Source organism: Arvicanthis niloticus, chromosome 16, assembly GCF_011762505.2.
Source record: "Arvicanthis niloticus isolate mArvNil1 chromosome 16, mArvNil1.pat.X, whole genome shotgun sequence".
NCBI classification, from domain to species: domain Eukaryota; kingdom Metazoa; phylum Chordata; class Mammalia; order Rodentia; family Muridae; genus Arvicanthis; species Arvicanthis niloticus.
In genome coordinates, this window is record NC_047673.1 from 16,107,523 (window position 1) to 16,126,166 (window position 18,644).

General features: G+C 40.8%; 1 protein-coding gene across 2 annotated transcripts in view; it reads left to right on the forward strand.

Moving 5' to 3' along the window:
• Zmat4 (zinc finger matrin-type 4) overlaps positions 1 to 18,644 on the forward strand; it is a 373,453-nt gene that overhangs the window by 301,243 nt on the left and 53,566 nt on the right. For both annotated transcript variants that reach the window (XM_076913915.1, XM_034520977.3), the window contains exon 6: positions 17,355 to 17,451. In XM_076913915.1, coding sequence (XP_076770030.1) covers positions 17,355 to 17,451 — 97 coding nt within the window. The remainder of the gene's footprint in view (positions 1 to 17,354; positions 17,452 to 18,644) is intronic.

Below are 18,644 nucleotides of genomic sequence, written 5' to 3' on the forward strand. Positions count from 1 at the left end.
AGATGGTTGTAAGCCACCATGGTTGCTGGGAATTGAACTCAGGACCTCTGGAAGAGCAGTCAGTGCTCTTAACTGCTGAGCCATCTCTCCAGCTCCTGATAGAATATTTTAATGATGACTTTCACACTCAGAAAGCCACACGAGTGAAGCCTAGAAACTTGCACAAATTCCCTACAAATCAAACAGATTGACTGCCTCACTATTTGTCTTAAGAAAAAAGTAGCCACCTGCCCACTTTTCCTTGAATAATCTTCATCTGTAATTTTTTTTGGGGGGGGGGAAACTCTGTTTTCTTTGGAGACTGTAGAAGCCATACTTGGATTTAAAAACATAATAATAGACAAGAGAGTATATTTAGCTTTATTATGAAAAGTAATAGGAAACTGAAAAGCAAAGTTTGGACCCTCTACTTCTCAGCTCCATTGCAGCAGGAAACAGAGAGTGAGCTGGAAAACATGGCAGGTGGTCCTTGGGTGTGGCTGTAGAAGCATCCTACGAATAAATGAGAGTCTTCTAAGTAGCATTAGCCACCTTTCATTTGCAGTGGAAATCTAAAGCTCTATTGGTCCTGTTTCACTTACCTAGTTACCTCGAAGAAAAAATAGCTCATGATGCCATTAGATTGTATCTGGAATATGACACCTGAAGCCACACTCCAGCTACATATGTATACATAGAGAGCTTGTATGTACTCAGTTTGTGTAGCATTGTGGCAATGTTGTCATCTGCAAAATCTACGTTTGAGGATATCAAAAATAAGTTACAAAAATAAAAGTCTTTTACTGTCCTAACTCAATGGCTTTGTGTTGGGACACATCCACAGCTACTCTGGCTACATGTGACCCACTGGCTGGACTTCGACACACTTTTTTTTTTTTTTTTTTTTGGATAGTCCTTAATAAACATGACCCTGCTCCTGTGTCAGCCCAGTGGCTTCCTCTCAGATACACAGCTCAAGAGTCAAAGGTACCAACTGACTGCAAGTCTCTATACTGTCTCATGTTGGTTCATTATATGTATGTGTACACAATGTGTTGGGGTGGTTACCTTCTACAAAGTCACCCCTTGCCCATCTTTCTAAGACTATGATTTGGTAAGTTATTACATACAAAAGCATGCTGCCAACATCAGTGTATATGAACGAGTTAGTCAATACTGGACTATTACTTTAAAGGAAATGTGCCTACTCTTCCACTTATCCATCATACCCATACACTTGTATTTATATAGATAATAGTCTTGAATCCTAAAATAACTACCTCCTCCTGGTATTTTATATTTTCCTCAGCACTTGCACACACACACACACACACACACACAGAGAGAGAGAGAGAGAGAGAGAGAGAGAGAGAGAGAGAGAGAGAGAGAGAGAGAGCGAGCGCACTGGGCTGTGTATTAAATGACCTTGCTCAAAGATACCACAGATGAGCAGATGAGATTTATACCCCAGTTTACTGGTCCCAATGCCTAAGTATGGTTCCATTGCTCCATTTCTGTGGCTCCTACCATCCATATCTCCCATTCCTTTGTGGGAAGCCTGAAGGTAGGAGACAAGGTTGCCTTGTTAACTGCAGACCTTGGATGTAGGTTGATCTGCAAACATATGTGCTTAAGTTTGAAAGGCTTCTGAGTATTGATAAAGGAGGTTGCAAGCCCTTCCTTCCCGTTGGACACATCAGAGTCTGTTAGGAAGTCAGCATTTACAATGACCCAAGAGAGAAAATGGCATTCATTGTCAGTAGAGACTGTTGATAAAAGGAATAAAACCCCAAATACACAAAGAACAATTCTTCAGATAAGCTCTTGCATGTGCTTTTTAAGAGTAAAAAAAAAAAAAGATACCTTTAAACTTTCAACTCTCAATACTAATTTCAGCATACCATTCTGCTTGTTGGGTATATTTGACTTATGCAGTTAGCTAATTATATAATTTAGTAGCCACAGACACAGAATTTAAAACAAAACAAAGCTAGAAAACAAAAAGAACAAATGACATTGAGGTCCATGATGTCAGTAGCGTTGCCAGAAGCAGTTCATCTAATTTTTTTTTTCTCAGAGTGTTTTCAAAACATCGTTTTAAATGAAGACTGGGGATCATTTTCCATTCAACTGTAAATTAGGCAAATATACAGGCTGATGAGTATATAGGGAGTCATGTGACCTGTCAAAAGATGGAATAAATAGCATCTGTAGAGGAGGCAGCCTGCCAGGATGCCTTATATGTGCCTGTTGCAAAGTGATCATTCTTTCTAGACCATTAAATTATTATGAAGCTTCCCACTCATGAGTGGAGTCTCCATTTTTTTGTTCAAGGCATAAAATTATGAGTTAAAAACAACCATAGTCCGTTTGTATATATGTACACGAGGGATTGTGAGAATGGGTGTTGACTGTGAATGCTTACAGGAGAGAAACAAGAGTGCCCAGAAATGCAGGAAAGGCCAAGAACAGCATAATACATGAACGTGGAGAGGAGCCTGTTGTGGGGGGAGTGCACAAGGGATGGAGGAGGGTGAAGAGAAGGCATGTGGAGAAAAATACAAAAAAAACCCTCATTTGTTTGAAAAATGCTGTAAATGAAGCCTAGTTCTCTGTAAGCTAAGAAAAATCTAATTTCAATAAAATGTAACAATTCACTGTCATTTACATTCACTGAGTTGCTTGTTTCTCCTCCTTTACATATTTATATTAATTCATTTAATTCTAATATGAGCTATGAATGGTTGTAATCTCACCTTTGTTTTGTAGATTAGGGAACAAAGACATAACATAATTAGATATTAATATAGAATGGCAAGGGACATATATATATATACACACATATATATGTATACATATATACACATATATGTGTATATGTGTATATATGTATACATATATATACACATATATGTGTATATGTGTATGTGTATATGTGTATATATATGTATATGTGTATATATACATATATGTATAGATGTGTGTATATATATGTATACATATATATGATGAGTCTTGTCATTTCCTCCTCTCCCCTATGTCTGAGGCCCAGTGTAGCTCAGGATTGTTGAGACCCTCATTTTCTAGTCCTTAACCCAGGATATTTGGTTTCTAAAAGCAGTAGATTCACTGTTCAGTTTCTGAATCCTGCTTCTTTCTGTTAGGCTGTATATGAGGTAATGGAGTATAAAACTATACATAGGTGAGACTTTTGGGATAGTTTTTTTTTAATTTTTAATTGGAAGGCTCTTGTCATATGTCCATAAGGAAAGCCACAGTGAGGCATTGGCTGCCACTTGTTGCCATGAAGCTGCCAGGAGTATAGAATCAGGTGGGCACAGTCTTAGTGATTTGAGATACATAGTCTCAACAATCTTTCTCTAAATCAAATACCCAAAGGTGCAGCACTTCTTTAAAGGTGATTTTTGTTGTTGAAGACTTTTACATTGGAGCATCTCTATTAGGGAGCCAGTTGTACAGGGAGACAGCAGGGATCTGGGACTTGACATAGAGCCAACTGGCTGAACACTTGGGACACTGTGAGAACTATGGATCAGAAAAGGTTCAGAAAATAAACTCTAAGAACAACAAAGATAATTGGATGACTGGCCAGTCCATAGGTCACAGAGGGCGAGAGACAGAGAGGACAGCATGGTATGTCAAATCTGAGTGATTGTAAAGAATCATTGGCAATTAGAAGGTTTTTTTCCTCTGGTCTTTTTACCTTGGGCTCTTATTGGGCCATATGTTTTGCCCATATTCTGCAATCCTCTCCCAGTGCAGCTCACAGCCTTTGGACATGAACAGCTCTGAAGCAATCATGGATGAAGGTGTGTTAGGACTCTTCACTGGGAACTCCGGTAATAGAGCTAAAGGCATACATCACTGATTACTGACAGCTGTGGGGGCATCACTACTATTGATGCATTTTGAGGAAATCATAGGAGCTGCTAGGAAGAAATCAGCTGCCTTGAAGGGCACTAGCAAAGAGAGGGAGGAGAGCCATGCATGCTGGCTGTTGTCAAACCCATAGAGCCGCAGCAAAAGAGAAAGGACACACCTGCTGACTTGATTGGAGATGCCACAGAGCAGAAGGAAAATGGACATTGTGTGTGTGTGTGTGTGTGCTGACTTTATGGTAGATGCTGTGGAGCACAGAAAGAAGATAAGGAACGTGATGGCTGACTTGGTCTAGCCTCCTGTACAGTGGCACATCCCACGTCCTAGCAAGTTTCACTTAGACCACATCAATGTCAGACAGAAGAGAAAGCCTTTTCCACTTTGTTATTTAATGTGTGGCTAAAATAGTTTGAATACAATTCTAATGGGTAGATCTTAATCTACCTATCTATGTTTGCCTTGGATTCAATCAGACCCTCAAACAAAAGCAAAATGATTCAATTCTCTGGTTTTCATGTAAATTGCAAAGAGTAATGCAAGAGTACTTTTACAACTGAATTAAGGCTGTATGAGGCAGATGTCTTCAACTCAGCCAAGATTATTACAAACCTTTGCCCTGTGGAATATCTACACTATCCTCTAGGGTGCTAGTGTTTAGGTTGAACTTCTCTGTTGCTTCTGAATTTTCGCTGATAAAAACTTACTTCCCAGCCCCTGCATGTGCCAGGCATCCAACATGGCTCAAATTGTCTTTTAATTGCTGGGAATGTACTCCCTCTTTGGGCTCTGTTTGTTTGGAAACAGCTTCTGAAGATGGTAAGTCGTTTCTTTGCTGTTTCAATCTTCAAAGCTTAGCATATTCACTGTTCAAACAGGGAAAGGACTGTTTTAGAAAGTGTGTGTGTGTGTGTGTGTGTGTGTGTGTGTGTGTGTGTGTGTATGCATGCTTTGTTTAATTAGCTGTTTGATACCCTGTAGTCTATGCCTGCAGGCAACTGGCTGGATTCAAAAGGCATTTGGATGCTCTCTGTGGTGCTTAGAGTGTCCCAGATGTGGAATAGCAGCCTACTATATGCTCTAATCTGGGTTTTGGCAAAGCCTGGTGGTGGTGAGATTTTATAGATGGAACCCATTGAGAGGAGCCAACCTCTTAGGTTCATTGTGCAAACCTAAGATTGGATGCAAGAGCGAGCAAGCAATATTCATGCTTTTCTTGCACTGCTTCCCAATTCTTGTGTGGAAACTGGAGTCCATTATCTCGGTCCTTATACACAGTTCCTGGGATCTGATGGAGAACTGACAGTTGCTCTAGACCTGAAACCCTCACCACAATCAGACACTCGATTTCATCCCCCTCACATAACCATCTAAAATCAATGTATTTCTCTACACTTTTAATTCATTACTTGCAAGTCTCATACATATTCACAATGAATTTTGGTCATATCCACTCTGCATTCCTTCCCCCTCTAACTCCTCCACGCCCCCCTAATTTCACGCCCTCTTTGATATTTGGTTCTGCGTTTTGCTAACCCACTGAGTACAATTATCACAGCTCATATACAAAAGGTTGTGATGTGGAGGCAGCCATCCACAGGAGAGAGGGCAACCTAGTAGCGGCCACCTCCCCAAAGAAAACTGACTCTCCTCCAGCAGCTATCAACTGCCAGAGCCTCTTCACTAAAGGTGGGGGCTCACGAGCCTCTCCCTCATTAACGATGGACTTTTTGCAGGTTTGAGATTGTGCAGGTCTTGAATAGGCAACCAAAGCTGCTGTGAGTTTATGGTTCATGAGTAGAACAGCTCTGCCAGGCCTAGATGGCAGCATCTCACAGGTCCCCCTTTCCCCTCCTGCTCTGACATTCCTTCAGCCTAGTCTTCCTTGATGTTCTTGGAGCTTTGTGGGAAGAGGGTTGCATTGATATAGATGCCCTATTTAAGGGTGAGCACTCACAGTCAACTTATTCCCAGCATTTTGACCAATATATATATATATATATATATATATATATATATATATATATATATATATATAATGTACATATACATATACATATATAGTAATTAACACATATATGTTTATATGCATAAAGTTATTTATGTATATGTATATTGCTGCTTTCATTTTTGTAGGTTTTGCTGCTGTTATTTTAAGTAGGGTGCCTTCCCTTCCATTCCCTCTCATTTTTTAAAGGCTTGGATATCAAAGTTACTGGCTTTGAATTCAGAAGTCAGTAAATCCAGATCTAGACTCTTCTGTTTATTAGTTCTATGAATTTAATGTCTTTGAACCATTGTTTTCCCATCTGTAAAACGAACTAATATTCATAAGGGGTTTTGAAGATGACATCTAACAAAACCTCCTTCATCCTTTTTAGAGAGCTTTCTTTTGATACTTCCAAGTTTCGTGCTGGTCAGCCTTTGACTGGAAGAGGAAGCCATTGCGCTTGATGTGAAGTGTTTGCTACAGGGCTCAGATCTCGGGCAGTTTTGGAGCTGGCTAGGCCATCTGTAGGAGGTTGGGTTTTGTTTTTTTTTTTGGGGGGGTGTCTTGGGTTGCCAGCAGTTTCGAGGAAAAATAGAGTTTAGGGGAGAATGAGAGGCAGCGTCACTTTGAGAGGGAAGTAGCGATCACATGGAAGACCTGGGGACTGTCTCTGTGTCAACATCTCTAGGCTTGGTAAACTACAGGAGAGGCTGGGTTCCCCTTGACTTCGTGTGTCCATGGCCTAAGTCGCAAGCCTGCTGCCCTATGAGGATGGGAGTATCAGCTAGCAGAGACGCTCTTAGTGTATAGCTCCTGAAGCCACAGACTCACGGACAGGAGTTGACCCAGCAGTATTAATGTAGCCTTCTTTTCCTGAGCCTCTTTTTCTTTCTATTTACCACTGATCCACTGAGATAGCTGCCTATGTCCTTAAATCCAGACATTTGCTCATGGCTCTGGCCTGTCCACACATTCCTAACCCTGACTTTTGAGGCATTTATTCCAACACATTGGAGCAGGGAGACAGTTACAAATTGCAGGGAACTTGGTCTCCACCACTCTCTATGAAACAACTTGCCTTCAGAAAATATCAATTTACTGTTTTAGGGGAGGGTCAGAATCTTTGCAGAGCTCACCAAGCAGCCAATACCAACCTGTTAACAATGGACACAGAACTTGAAGTGTCTATGCTGCCCCTATGAGGAATAGATAGAATTCAGTGAGACGGGAGCTTAATAGAGACATCCAGTGACAGTTAAGTAATCAAGTACACAGGAGAGGGGGGAAGGTTTGTCTTAGCAGACATCATTGTGGAAGAGATTTGGGAGAACGGACAGAGAAGGAGTTCCATACAAGTGTGGATTACAGAGTGCTGGGAGTGCCCCACATACCCTTTTGAGACCTTTAAACATTGGTGCTCCAAAGACAGTGACTGTCCTTGACACTGATGCTGCCACAGCAGGGTCATTCTTTCATAAGGGAATCAGAGCACAGGGAATGCCCCCCAAGGGTAGCGGTGAAGATGCCACAGTGAGTGTGAGCATACCTTGCACTGTGAAGCACCGTCTGAACGTACTGAGCAGAGCCTCAGCTTGGGCTAAGTGTCTGTGAGCATTTGGCATATCTGGGGAAACTGAGATAAACTTGTACCAGGTTCCTGGGCAAAGACTGCTCAGGATTGGACTGAACTCAGCTAGCTTAAGCAGGTACCTCCAGGGGAAGGGTATTCCTGGCCACGGGTTGGGTTAGAGAAGGCAAAGAAGCAATTCTGCCTGTCAAAGATAGAGCAACCGAGCACAGGCCACTGGGTTATGGACGAGAAAAAGTGTCTTGCTCTCAAATTTGTGGATTCATAATGATAATAATTTCAAGGTTCCAGTATAGATTTATTAAACCCAGCCATCTGTGGGACATAGACACTCCTGTTTTGAGAACATGCACATAATTCTCAAGTATCCAGAGGGCACATATAGCTTGTCGAATCCTTTGTCGAAGTCCTGGCAGGAGAGAAAGAATTCTTTTTAAAAACATAAACAAAACATTTTTCTCTTATATTTTGGATTATAATGTAATTACATAATTCCTTCCATTTCTTTCCCCTAAACCTTTCCAAATACCCATCCTTGCTTTACTTCAATTCATTTCAATTTCAATTTATTTCAAATTCATTTCTTCCTTTTTTATTGTTATTGCATACCTATGGATATGTAATTCATGTGTGTTCCTAAATATAATGTGCTCAGTCTGTACAATATTAACGGTGTGTATGTTTTCAGGGCTGATCACTTTGGTGCTGGTTAACCAACTGGTGTGCTATTCCCTGGGGAAGACTTTCTTCATTGTTCCTTATTTGCCTGTAGTTCTCCGTGCAGGGTTGAGGCCTTGTGGGCTTTTCCCCATCCACTTTGACATATCCATTGGTGTTCTCTTGTTCAGCTCATGCTCAGATAGTCTCTTCCCTCCTTTCTGCTCTCAGACAACTGAACCTCACAGTGGACTCCACAGAATTAAAACTTCTCCAGGAGTCCCACACTGACGCCTGTAGAGGGGAGGGGAAGGTAAGGCTTGATACCATCTGGAGAAGAAAGCTGACCAGAAGAAAGAGATTTCACACAGTAGGACAGCTAGTTCTGCAGCTAAACTAACACACACCACTTACTGTCCTTTGTTTCATCTTCACTATCAAATTGCTAAGGACAAGATACAAAGACTTTCCCTCCCGGAGTCTTCCAAACTGCACATAAGTCTGCTTTCCTTCACTAATTTCTTCCTTAATTTCTGGAAATGAAGGAAAGCTATCTGTGCTTTATAAATTTACGTGCTCAGGTGGCACGTGAGGACTATGTCATCTGTCCTGGAGGCAGTGGACACAGAGCAGGGATCAGTGAACTACAAAGTCTGGCTTCACAGCCAATTCTGCCTCTGCTCTCCTTTCAGCAGAGGTCTGCCCCTCACCCTCCTCGTATGCTCATAGTGACTATGGAACCCTGCCATAGTGACAGGATGGGTGAGCCACATGGCAGGTATGTAGTAGAACTTTTAGATATTACTTGCATGTGTACACTGGAGAAGGACAGAGCTACACATAGGATGGTTTCATTGGTGGCTGTCCAAGCCAGGAAGTTGACAAAATAATTCAAAATCAAACATCGTTCTTGCCTTTATATTCTGAATTATCCTCAACACTTGTTCTCACTTTAGTGAGCACTGTTATTCAGAATACATGTGAACATTTCTCTGCATGGTGAGGAGCTATCAAAGCATCAACGGGAAGTCGGTACTCTGGTAATTCAGTATAATACAAATGTAGACGAGCACAGAACTCAAGTTTCTGGTTTGTTGAGGTTTCTATGTAAACCCAGGCATTCATTTTTTCAATGCAAGTTGGATGTGTGGGTCTTAGGTATTTGATATGATGCATTTTGATAAGTGCACATACCTTGTAATTGGCATCCAACATCAAAATAGAAAACATCGTCTCTTCAAAACTTTTCAATTTTCACTTGTCAGTTTCAGCTGCCAAGGGGAGCGCTATCCTGAGCCCTGGCTTCCTGTGAGATCTTTGTTGTCTTCATCATCCTGTCAGAGCGTTTACCCAGGATTTGCCTTTCTGTGTACTAGGGCTTTACCTGTGAATGTGATTGAGATTCATCTGTGTTGATACATGAATTAGTACATTGAATTTTTTTTCTCATTTTTATGTCAATATATAAGTGTACCTTAACTTACCAATTCTTAGGTTGATAGACATTTTCATTGCTTGGCAACTATAATTAGAACTGCTACAAGCATCGATGTACTGTTTTTACACACACACACACACACACACACACACACACACACACACTCATTTTTAAATCAAAATCCCAAGTCTTTATTTTTAAAAAATGTTTTATTCCTTATGCCCTCTGGTGTGTTTGTACTATTTCCTGTTGACGAGGGGGCTTGCTGTTTAAAACTAACAACCAAGAGAATAAGAGCAAACTACTCATGTAAGGATAGAAAAAGTCAGATTCAATCCCTTCAGAGTTTTCAGTTCTTTATCTAATCCTCTTCCCTTCCCACATCCTTACCACCAACTTCAAACGTATCTAGGCTCCCGAGTAAGTCCATATATCCTATCTATCCCTTCCTGCACACACATTCATATACTCACACTCTAACACACAAACTTTCTCTGTCTCTGTCTCTGTCTCTGTCTCTGTCTCTGTCTCTCTCTCTCTCTCTCTCTCTCTCTCTCTCTCTCTCTCTCTCTCTCTCTCTCACTCTCTCTCACACACACACACACACAGCTTCCCCCCACCCCCTGCACACATCCTTTTATTCCTCTAGAGTAAATCCTCATACAGTTAGGTATGTGATTAAAACTTTGTAAGAAACCACCAGATGGCTTCTCCAAGGAGGGCCATTTCCAGTTGCCCCAGGAACGTGTGAATTCTAGTTGTTCACATGGTTGCTCACACTTAGCATTCTTTTATTTGATGTCAGCATTTGTATTGCGTGTGAGTTAGTGCTTAATCATTCATTTAATTTGCATCTCTCCAGAGATAACTAAGGCAAAACATTTTTTTCATGAGCTTATTGATCATTTTTATATCTTCCTTTATGACACATCTGATCAAGTAGTGTGCTATTTGAAATACTCAGTTGTCTTTTAATGATACATTGGCAGGAATTAACTCTGTATTCTGGACACAGCCCTGTACTGGATGCATCTCTCGTCAGGTAGAACTTACTGCTCTGTTTCTAGAAGACATCTTTCCTAAGTAAAATCTTCATGTGCTTAATAAAGTGTGTTCTGTCCTTTTTCATGTATTTGAAATTTCTTTCATAGAGTATGTTTCTTGCATTATTCATGAAGACATTTTATAGTCCTTACATTTTTATAGTAGTCCTAGAGACTTAGCTCTTATATTTAAATGCATTCACAAACTTAGTTTTATTTTTTTATTCTGTTTATTAGTGTGTGTGTGTGATGTGTGTGAAGTGTGAGTATGTATGATGTATGTGTGTGTGTATTGTGTTTGTGCATGTGACACATGTGTGACCATATGTGAATGATGAGAGGACACCTTTGTGGATCTGGCTCTTTCACTGTACCTTCATGTGGGTTCTAGAGATTGAAGTCAGTGGGTTTGTACTCTCCTTCCTGAGCTCTAGCAGCATCTCAACCACCTTACTCTTATGTGTGTTGGTGGCTCAATCTGACTCTAATTGTTTGTTTTGTTAGTGTTCATACATGTATCCACCCATGGCAAAGCTTTCCTTCCTGTTGAATTGCCTTGAAGTCTTTATTCAGCTTGGTCAGCTGACCTCTAATCAACAGTATCCTCTGGACCCCATCCGGCCCCGTTGGTTCCCTGTGTCTACCATCAACTCCTTAATATAGCCCCTTAAAATAACATTTTTTTCAAAACTGTTGTGGCCATTCTAGGTTTCTTGGTTTCCCCATATGTCCCCGACTACAAAGAGCCTATGGAGATTTTAGTGAGTTGGCAATGAATCTGTCATTTATCAGTGATGTTGCAATGCAGATTCAGTTCAAGAACCTGGTTCCAGACCTTCATAGGTTCCTATGGATTCCTCTCAAAAATATTTGTTGGTTTTGACTTTCTGCATCATCCTCAAACTTACTCTGCACAAAATGCAGAGGCCCTGGAGCTGATGCTAGCAGCTCGTGTCCAAGTGATGCTCCTGGCTTTTGTCTTTTCTGTTTTGTCTATGTTTTTTTGCTGGAGGTTTATTTTGGATAAAATGGTTGAAGTTACAATGATTCATTGTGCTACAGGTCTGGAAAATAATTTGAGAGTAATTGGCTTCTGTTCTTAATCAGAGGCAACTTCAATTCTAACACTGAATGTCGTTTTAGCTGTAGATATTACATAAGTATTCTCTATCAAATCAAATTCCCTTCTGGTTTGCTGGGACTTTTGACCCTGGATGCAGAGACCTCAGAACATTCCTCCTCTGCAGTTGTTGATACTTTTCCTCCCCCATCTGCCAAGAGTGTGTTGCAAAGTTGGTGTTACAAAATCCCTCAGTATTTTGTAAGATTTTCTAGAACAACCCTCTGTGTTTCCATCTTTCTATATAGGAAAATCTCGACAACAGATTCAGTCTGTCGCTGAGTGGCTGTCCACTTAGCTCTGGTCCTTGTGCCTGACTCATGCATATTCTGAGATTTATTTGAATGCTACATACCCACAATGTTCATGCATTACCATTTTAAATTGGACCATATAGTCTGTACCGACTATATGTGGAGGTATGTGTTTGTTTGTTTGCTTGCTTATTAGTTTGTTTGTTTGTTTTAATCTCCACTTAAGGTACTTGGAAGCAATATTTGAATTCACCTTTTCAAAGACTAGAATTTGGTTTTATTAGTTTTTATGTGGATGTTTCCCTGTCCTTGATGCCTATGACTTACAGTTTCTCCTTCTGCTTCAGATTGGTATAAGTGTTTGCAATCTTCTAGGCTCTTAGGACTGAGACTATAAATCTCTCTACAACGTTCTTCATATCTGTATCTGTGGTGTTTTCTTTCCTTGGGTCAAGCCATCTTCAGCTTTTCTTTACAGGAGTGGTTTAGAAATATTTTAGATGCTGCGCAAATCTTCTTGTGATTTATTTCCAATTTAATTGAATTGTCGTCCAAACTCCCTCTACAAACGTAATTTAAGTTTATGAGTTTACAGGAGCTTAGCACCCACTGCACATGGGTGTGTCTCGGTGAACACTTACAGAGGTGTAATTACAAATATAAGCTAGTTAGCACAAGATGGATGATACTTTTGCTCTGGTTTTCTAAGCACTGTTGATTTTTATCCTGTTTTTTCTAACTGCCACTAGAGAGATGTGAGCACCCCCTATCATTGTGGTCTTGACTTTCTTCCTTTGGTCTCATCAGGCTGTGTATTACCTGTTCTTAAGCTCTTATTAGCTCACTGACATTCCAGGTTCTGTTCCACTTATGAAATCCTCCCCTCATCATTATAAAGTGCCCTCTTCATGTCTGGGAAATGCCTCGCTATGTCTGTGTTTGTTGTGTGTATATATAAATGTGTGTAGCAAGTGTTGGTGTGTTCTGTGTGTGTTGTATGTATTGAGTATGTATATATTTGTGTGTGTTGTATATATGTCAGTGTGTGTGTATATATATGTGTGTATGTGCTGTGTGTGTGAGTTTGTGTGTTTGTGTGAGTGTATTGTCTGTATATGTGTTTGTGTGTATATGCGTTGTGTGTGTATGTGTGTACTGTTGTATGTATGTGAGTGTATGTGTCATATGTGTATGACTGTGTGTGTATATATGTGTATATGTGTAGTGTTTATGCAAACATGTATATGTATGTGTATATGTGAATATGTGTGTGTCTATGTAAGTATGTGTATATGTGAGTCTGTGTATTTGTGTGTGTATGTGAGTGTTGTTGTTGGTATGTATGTATGTTTAGGTGAATATGCATTATGTGTATGTGGGTGGGTGTGTTGTATTATGTGAATGTGTATGTGTTGTATGTATGTGAGTGTGTGTTTGTATTATTGCATGTGTATTATTATGTGTGCTGTATGTATGTAAGCATGTATGCACATCATAGTACACATGTGAGGTCAGAGGACAATGTTCAGGACTTGCTTCTCTTCTTTCCACATGTGAGGCCCGGGTGGCAGATGGTGGCCATCAAGCCTGGTATCATTTGGTTAGTGCCATATTTATCTATTCTGATCTTCATGTCATTGTGTGTTGCCTATAGATATCAAATTCCATCTAGTGTAGGGTTTTATTTGTTTGATTTGCTTTAGGTTTTCCTCACTGAGAATTTTATGCAGCAGTTCAAATGCGCAGGCATACTGTGTGGCTAGGTTTTGTTTATGGGCATATATTTGGTCTTTGTTGGGTTTCAAATGGTATCCTCGTGGATGCTGAATTCTCTATTGGCGAGACTGTTTGGCTTTTTAATTCATCTTTTTATTTTCTTTTTGTTTCACCACTTTTTACTACGACCCATTTCATCCTCTGCCCTCCATGTACTGTCTTCTCTTCCTGGGCCATTCCTTACTCAGCATCCCTTTTTGAACAGGTTTTACCATCCTGTTTTTATCAGACTCCTCACGGAACCCACTGAGTCCAATTAGAGGTGCCCACAAGGGGAGGAGCGTGGGGCCACACCTTGGGCCAAGACCAACCTATCAAGGGCCATATCCCCAAATAAAATTGATTTTTTTTCCTTCCCCAGAAGACATTAACTTCCAATAGTTCTTTATCCATGGGTAGGTCCTTGAGAACCCTTGTCCCCTGCCCATTCTGGATACTATTCAAATCTCATTCAAACAATCATGGGTGCTTTGATTCCAGAAGACACTGTTTCTGACACTTCCATTCTTTCTTGGCCTCCTCTTCCATGACGTTCCCTCAGCCTTAAAGGTCAGTGGGTCATATTTAGGATGGAGCATGTCACCATCATTTTGTCTCAGTTCTTAGACCAATTGTGATTCTCTGTTTACTACTGTCCAGTGCAAAAGCAACTTCTCTAATGAGGCCCTGGAGTGTCATCTCTGTGCCGAGATCTCAAAGAGCATCAACTCATTGTTTGCGTTTCTTCCCAACTAGATCCATAAGAAAACATACGGTGTCTTATTATTTCCAATATTCTCAGCATTCAGCAAAATACCTGGCATCATAATCCAGGCTCAGAGGTGTTTCTCTAATGTACAGTCATTGCAGCAGAAGCAATGTAGACTCCAGTTTTACTGGGCTTGAAAAGACACATTGAGGAGACACATTCTGCTGACCTCTCCAGACCTATCTGTTATAAACACTGTGCTGGGAAATATAAATACAACCTGACATGTCTTCAAGAAGCTCCTCCAAGTCAGAAACTCTGTCTTGTTCCCGCACCATCCGCTACTAGACTCCAGGGCTTTAGGATACTGTTAATGTGTTATTGTGCTGAAATGGATTCAGTAAGGAAGTTGACATTTTTGATTTAATAATTAGATTCTGTAGTTCCCGGAGGGAAAAGAGCCATATAATTCCAAAGTAGTTAGGATTTCAACGAAGTATTAATAAAGCCCAGAGTTCCTACTGAGAATGCCATGTCTTGTGTGGGAGACGTTCCCTCTACCCCTCTGGTTTTGTTCTTGTTTATGCCCACTTCTTACCCCTGTAGTTTGTTCTTCAAGAAAGTACCCGATATTCCCTGCCCATGCCCTGGTTTGACTGCAGAGCATAAGAATCCTTGTGGAAAGTAGCAGGTCAGAATATTTTTTTAGATTTGTTGATGTTCTTAAAAGTTCCCAGTTTTAAACATAAATATTTATGCCTATTGCCAAACTGAGCTTCCATTTTTTTTATGAGGAGCCCTTTGATTAGTGTGAACTCTAAGGAGGACTCACACGCAGCAGTTACTGTTTATTATGAAAAGATTGATGGAGACCTCTGGAGGGAGTTACTGCCTGAAGCCGGATTTCATATTTTGATTCTATGCATAAAAGAGCAGAATGGATCAGGCCTGGATAAGCATCCTGACAACTTCTATACTGGCTGTGATAACTTATAGCCTCTGGGTTTGGGAAAGAGGATAATCTTTCGGAAATGGGAAGGCAGTGCAAGCTCAGCTCTTTTTAATGGAACAGCTTGGTTTTCATTCCTAAGATCCACCATTCCTGGGACTAAGTCAAGTTTCAAAGAAGTAAGAAAAGTGAGACACAACAGGAAATATGGGGAGGGGGAGGAGTTTTGTTTGGTTTGGTTTTAGTCTGTCTGTTATTTTGAGTGTAGGGTAGGATGGAGTTCTGGTTTGAAACGCTTCCTGGCCCTGTGCTTAGCTTACCGAACAGAACCTATAGAACAGTGGTCTTCAACATGTAGGTCTAGACTGCTTTGGAGGTCAAATGACCCTTTCGTAGGGTTTCATATCAGATATCCTGTATATCAGATGATTACATTATGATTTATTACAGTAGCTAAGTTAGGGTTATGAGGTGGCATGTGGTTGTGTGTGTGTGGGGCGGGGGGTCACCACCACATGAGGAACTATAATATTAAAGGGTCTCAGCAACAGGAGCTAGAGAACCACTGCTCTAGAAGTTTTTCTTGGGCAGATATTTGAGGTCCAGACCCTACTCTGCTCTTTGTTTGGTGCTTGGCTCTTTCCTCACATCCTGGATGTAAGGGCAGGTCTGAGGATGCTACCACATTTCATCAGCTGAACTTATAACATCTGTAGTCAGACTCTGGAGAAAGCTCCACCCCCCTCCTTATACTTCTCCTTCACATTGCCTCCATTGGGGGGGTCATTCTCTCAGGGCCTGAATTTTCCATTTCAGGAAGTCCTTTGCTCCTCCACAGACATGGGAAATTCCCACTAACATTTCCAGGGCAGAGCAGAGGTGCCTGCCTACTGCTTGTCATGAAGAAGTATGTGGTAGAGGTCTCTGTTTTCTCTCCTGGAACTTTGTGCTTGTTCCCTGGGACTTTGTTCTTTTTTTTCCTCACTATGTTTTCCCTGCTTCCTTCAAGGCTGAGAATGCAGTGTAGAAGCTTTGGATACAATGGGGAATGACAAGTCACTTCACAAGAGATCATGCGAGCTAGCATAGGCTCACCTGTCTTTATAAGGGTCTCAGACTGACTAGTGTGGGGTCCTGGCTTATAGGATTCAGCTTTAGCTTTACTTCCCCTCCCCCCCCCCCCCCCCCCGTGGGGATGGAGCAGCAGGAGGAATGGGTAGCACTGTGAACCTCTACTGCACCAGAGGTTTAATGTGATGTAGACAATGCTGTTCGACGACACCAATTTACCTTTGGTATTTATCTGTGCTCTCAAATATTCAAGATTTTGCTCAACTCCTTAAAAGCAAAGCATGACTTTTCTCTTTTGGAATTCCTAGTCCCCCGCTCAAAGCTGACGCTGTACTAATGAGGCAAGCATATAAGCAGAAGAATGCATAGATATTCTTAACTCTGTTGGGAAGTCAGACTGCCCAAGAATTAATTGAAGGTTTTTTTTTCCCTATTGGTTACTTGATTTTATAAAACAGTCCTAGTATCGAGCACAAGTTAATACTATCCAATGCTACACTTCAGTTCTGTTTTAGAATGGAGATGGCAAAGGAATGGGACAGGTTTTTTTTTTTTAATATTTTTTAATTTTACTGTACAGATTAAAACTCCATCTATGGGATTTGCGTGCAGGGCTACTAGGTAAGGAATAGCATGCTTCTTAGCTTGAGTTAGAAAATTCCCAAAGCATTTATCTTGAGTAGTTCAGAGTTGCTTCAGCCATCTATAAATAGGACATTCTGAGTACAAACACCTGCACATTCCAGTTTTGCTGAGTCTGGTGGCTGGGCTCTGGGAGGAGGTGAAGGAGTGGCCTTGGAGCAGGAGATCCAGGAGTCTTCTCTGATACTCAGAGTTTGCCTCTGTGGAAATTCTATAATTCACTCATGGAAAGCAGCTAACTAAGCCTGTCTGTCGCCCACAGGTCTGAGACGCACTTACAGATGTACCACCTGCAGTGTGTCGCTCAACTCCATAGAACAGTATCATGCACATCTGCAAGGATCAAAGCATCAGACCAAGTAAGTACTCTGTTCCCACTCCATTCCTGTTCCCACTCCTTCCCTGTTCACAATCCATCCCTGTTCACAATCCATCCCTGTTCACACTTCTTCCTTGTTCCCACTCCTTCCCTGTTCACAATCCATCCCTGTTCACGTTCCTTCCCTGTTCACACTCCTTCCCTGTCCACACTCCTTCCTTGTTCACACTCTATCCCTGTTCTCACTCCATCCCTGTTCCCACTCCTTCCCTGTTCACACTCCATCTCTGTTCACACTCCATCTCTGTCTCCACTCCATTCCTGTTCCCATTCCATCTCTGTTCACATTCCATCCCTGTTCACACTCCTTCCCTGTTCACACTCCTTCCCTGTTCACACTCCTTCCCTTTTCCCACCCTGTTCTTATTTCCACCTCTTCTCTGTTTGTTTTTTACTATTTCTGTTTCCACTCTTTCTCTGTTCCCACTCTTGGGTCCTCCTTGTGGACTTGTTTTTGCAAGATCATTAAACCCAGATGTGTTATTTATCTTCAAAAAGGCAGACTGATGTACATTTTATCTTCTTATCTCCAAAGTCTCCTTGACATTTATGCAGCTTGAGCCTTCCAAATGTGCCTAGTGTTACTGGAAGAACAGCTGCTTCTCCCACTTCAGCACAAGTAATGGAATTTTTTTTCTAAAGTAATTCAGCATGCTTTATGACCTTGAGGAAACTTTTTAGGACTCAGTTTTGTTTTTAAGTAACTGACATGATCCCTGTTTGTAGGCTTTACTAAAAAGCTTATGTGTCATGCAGTCAAACTCTGTGAATATCTCTTATTATGTTCCCACTTTGGATATATGTTGTCAAATATTGTGAAAATTTAACTTATCCCCAGTATATAGTTCAGATTTAAGTCATATATATGTGTATGTGTGTGATATGTGTATGTATATATACAAACATATATATATATATACATATATACATATAATATTTAAGTCATGTGCATATTTAATATATATTAAATTTTGGCAATATTTCTGTGTATATATATGTATGCACACACACATGCTCACACACACATGCTCTCTCTCTCTCTCTCTCTCTCTCACACACACACACACACACACACACACACACAAATAGGTATTGCCAATTAAGTAAAAGCCTGCTCTGATATATTTCCCTCCAAAGAGTCTCAGATTTTTAAACTGGATCAGGCTGCAGGCA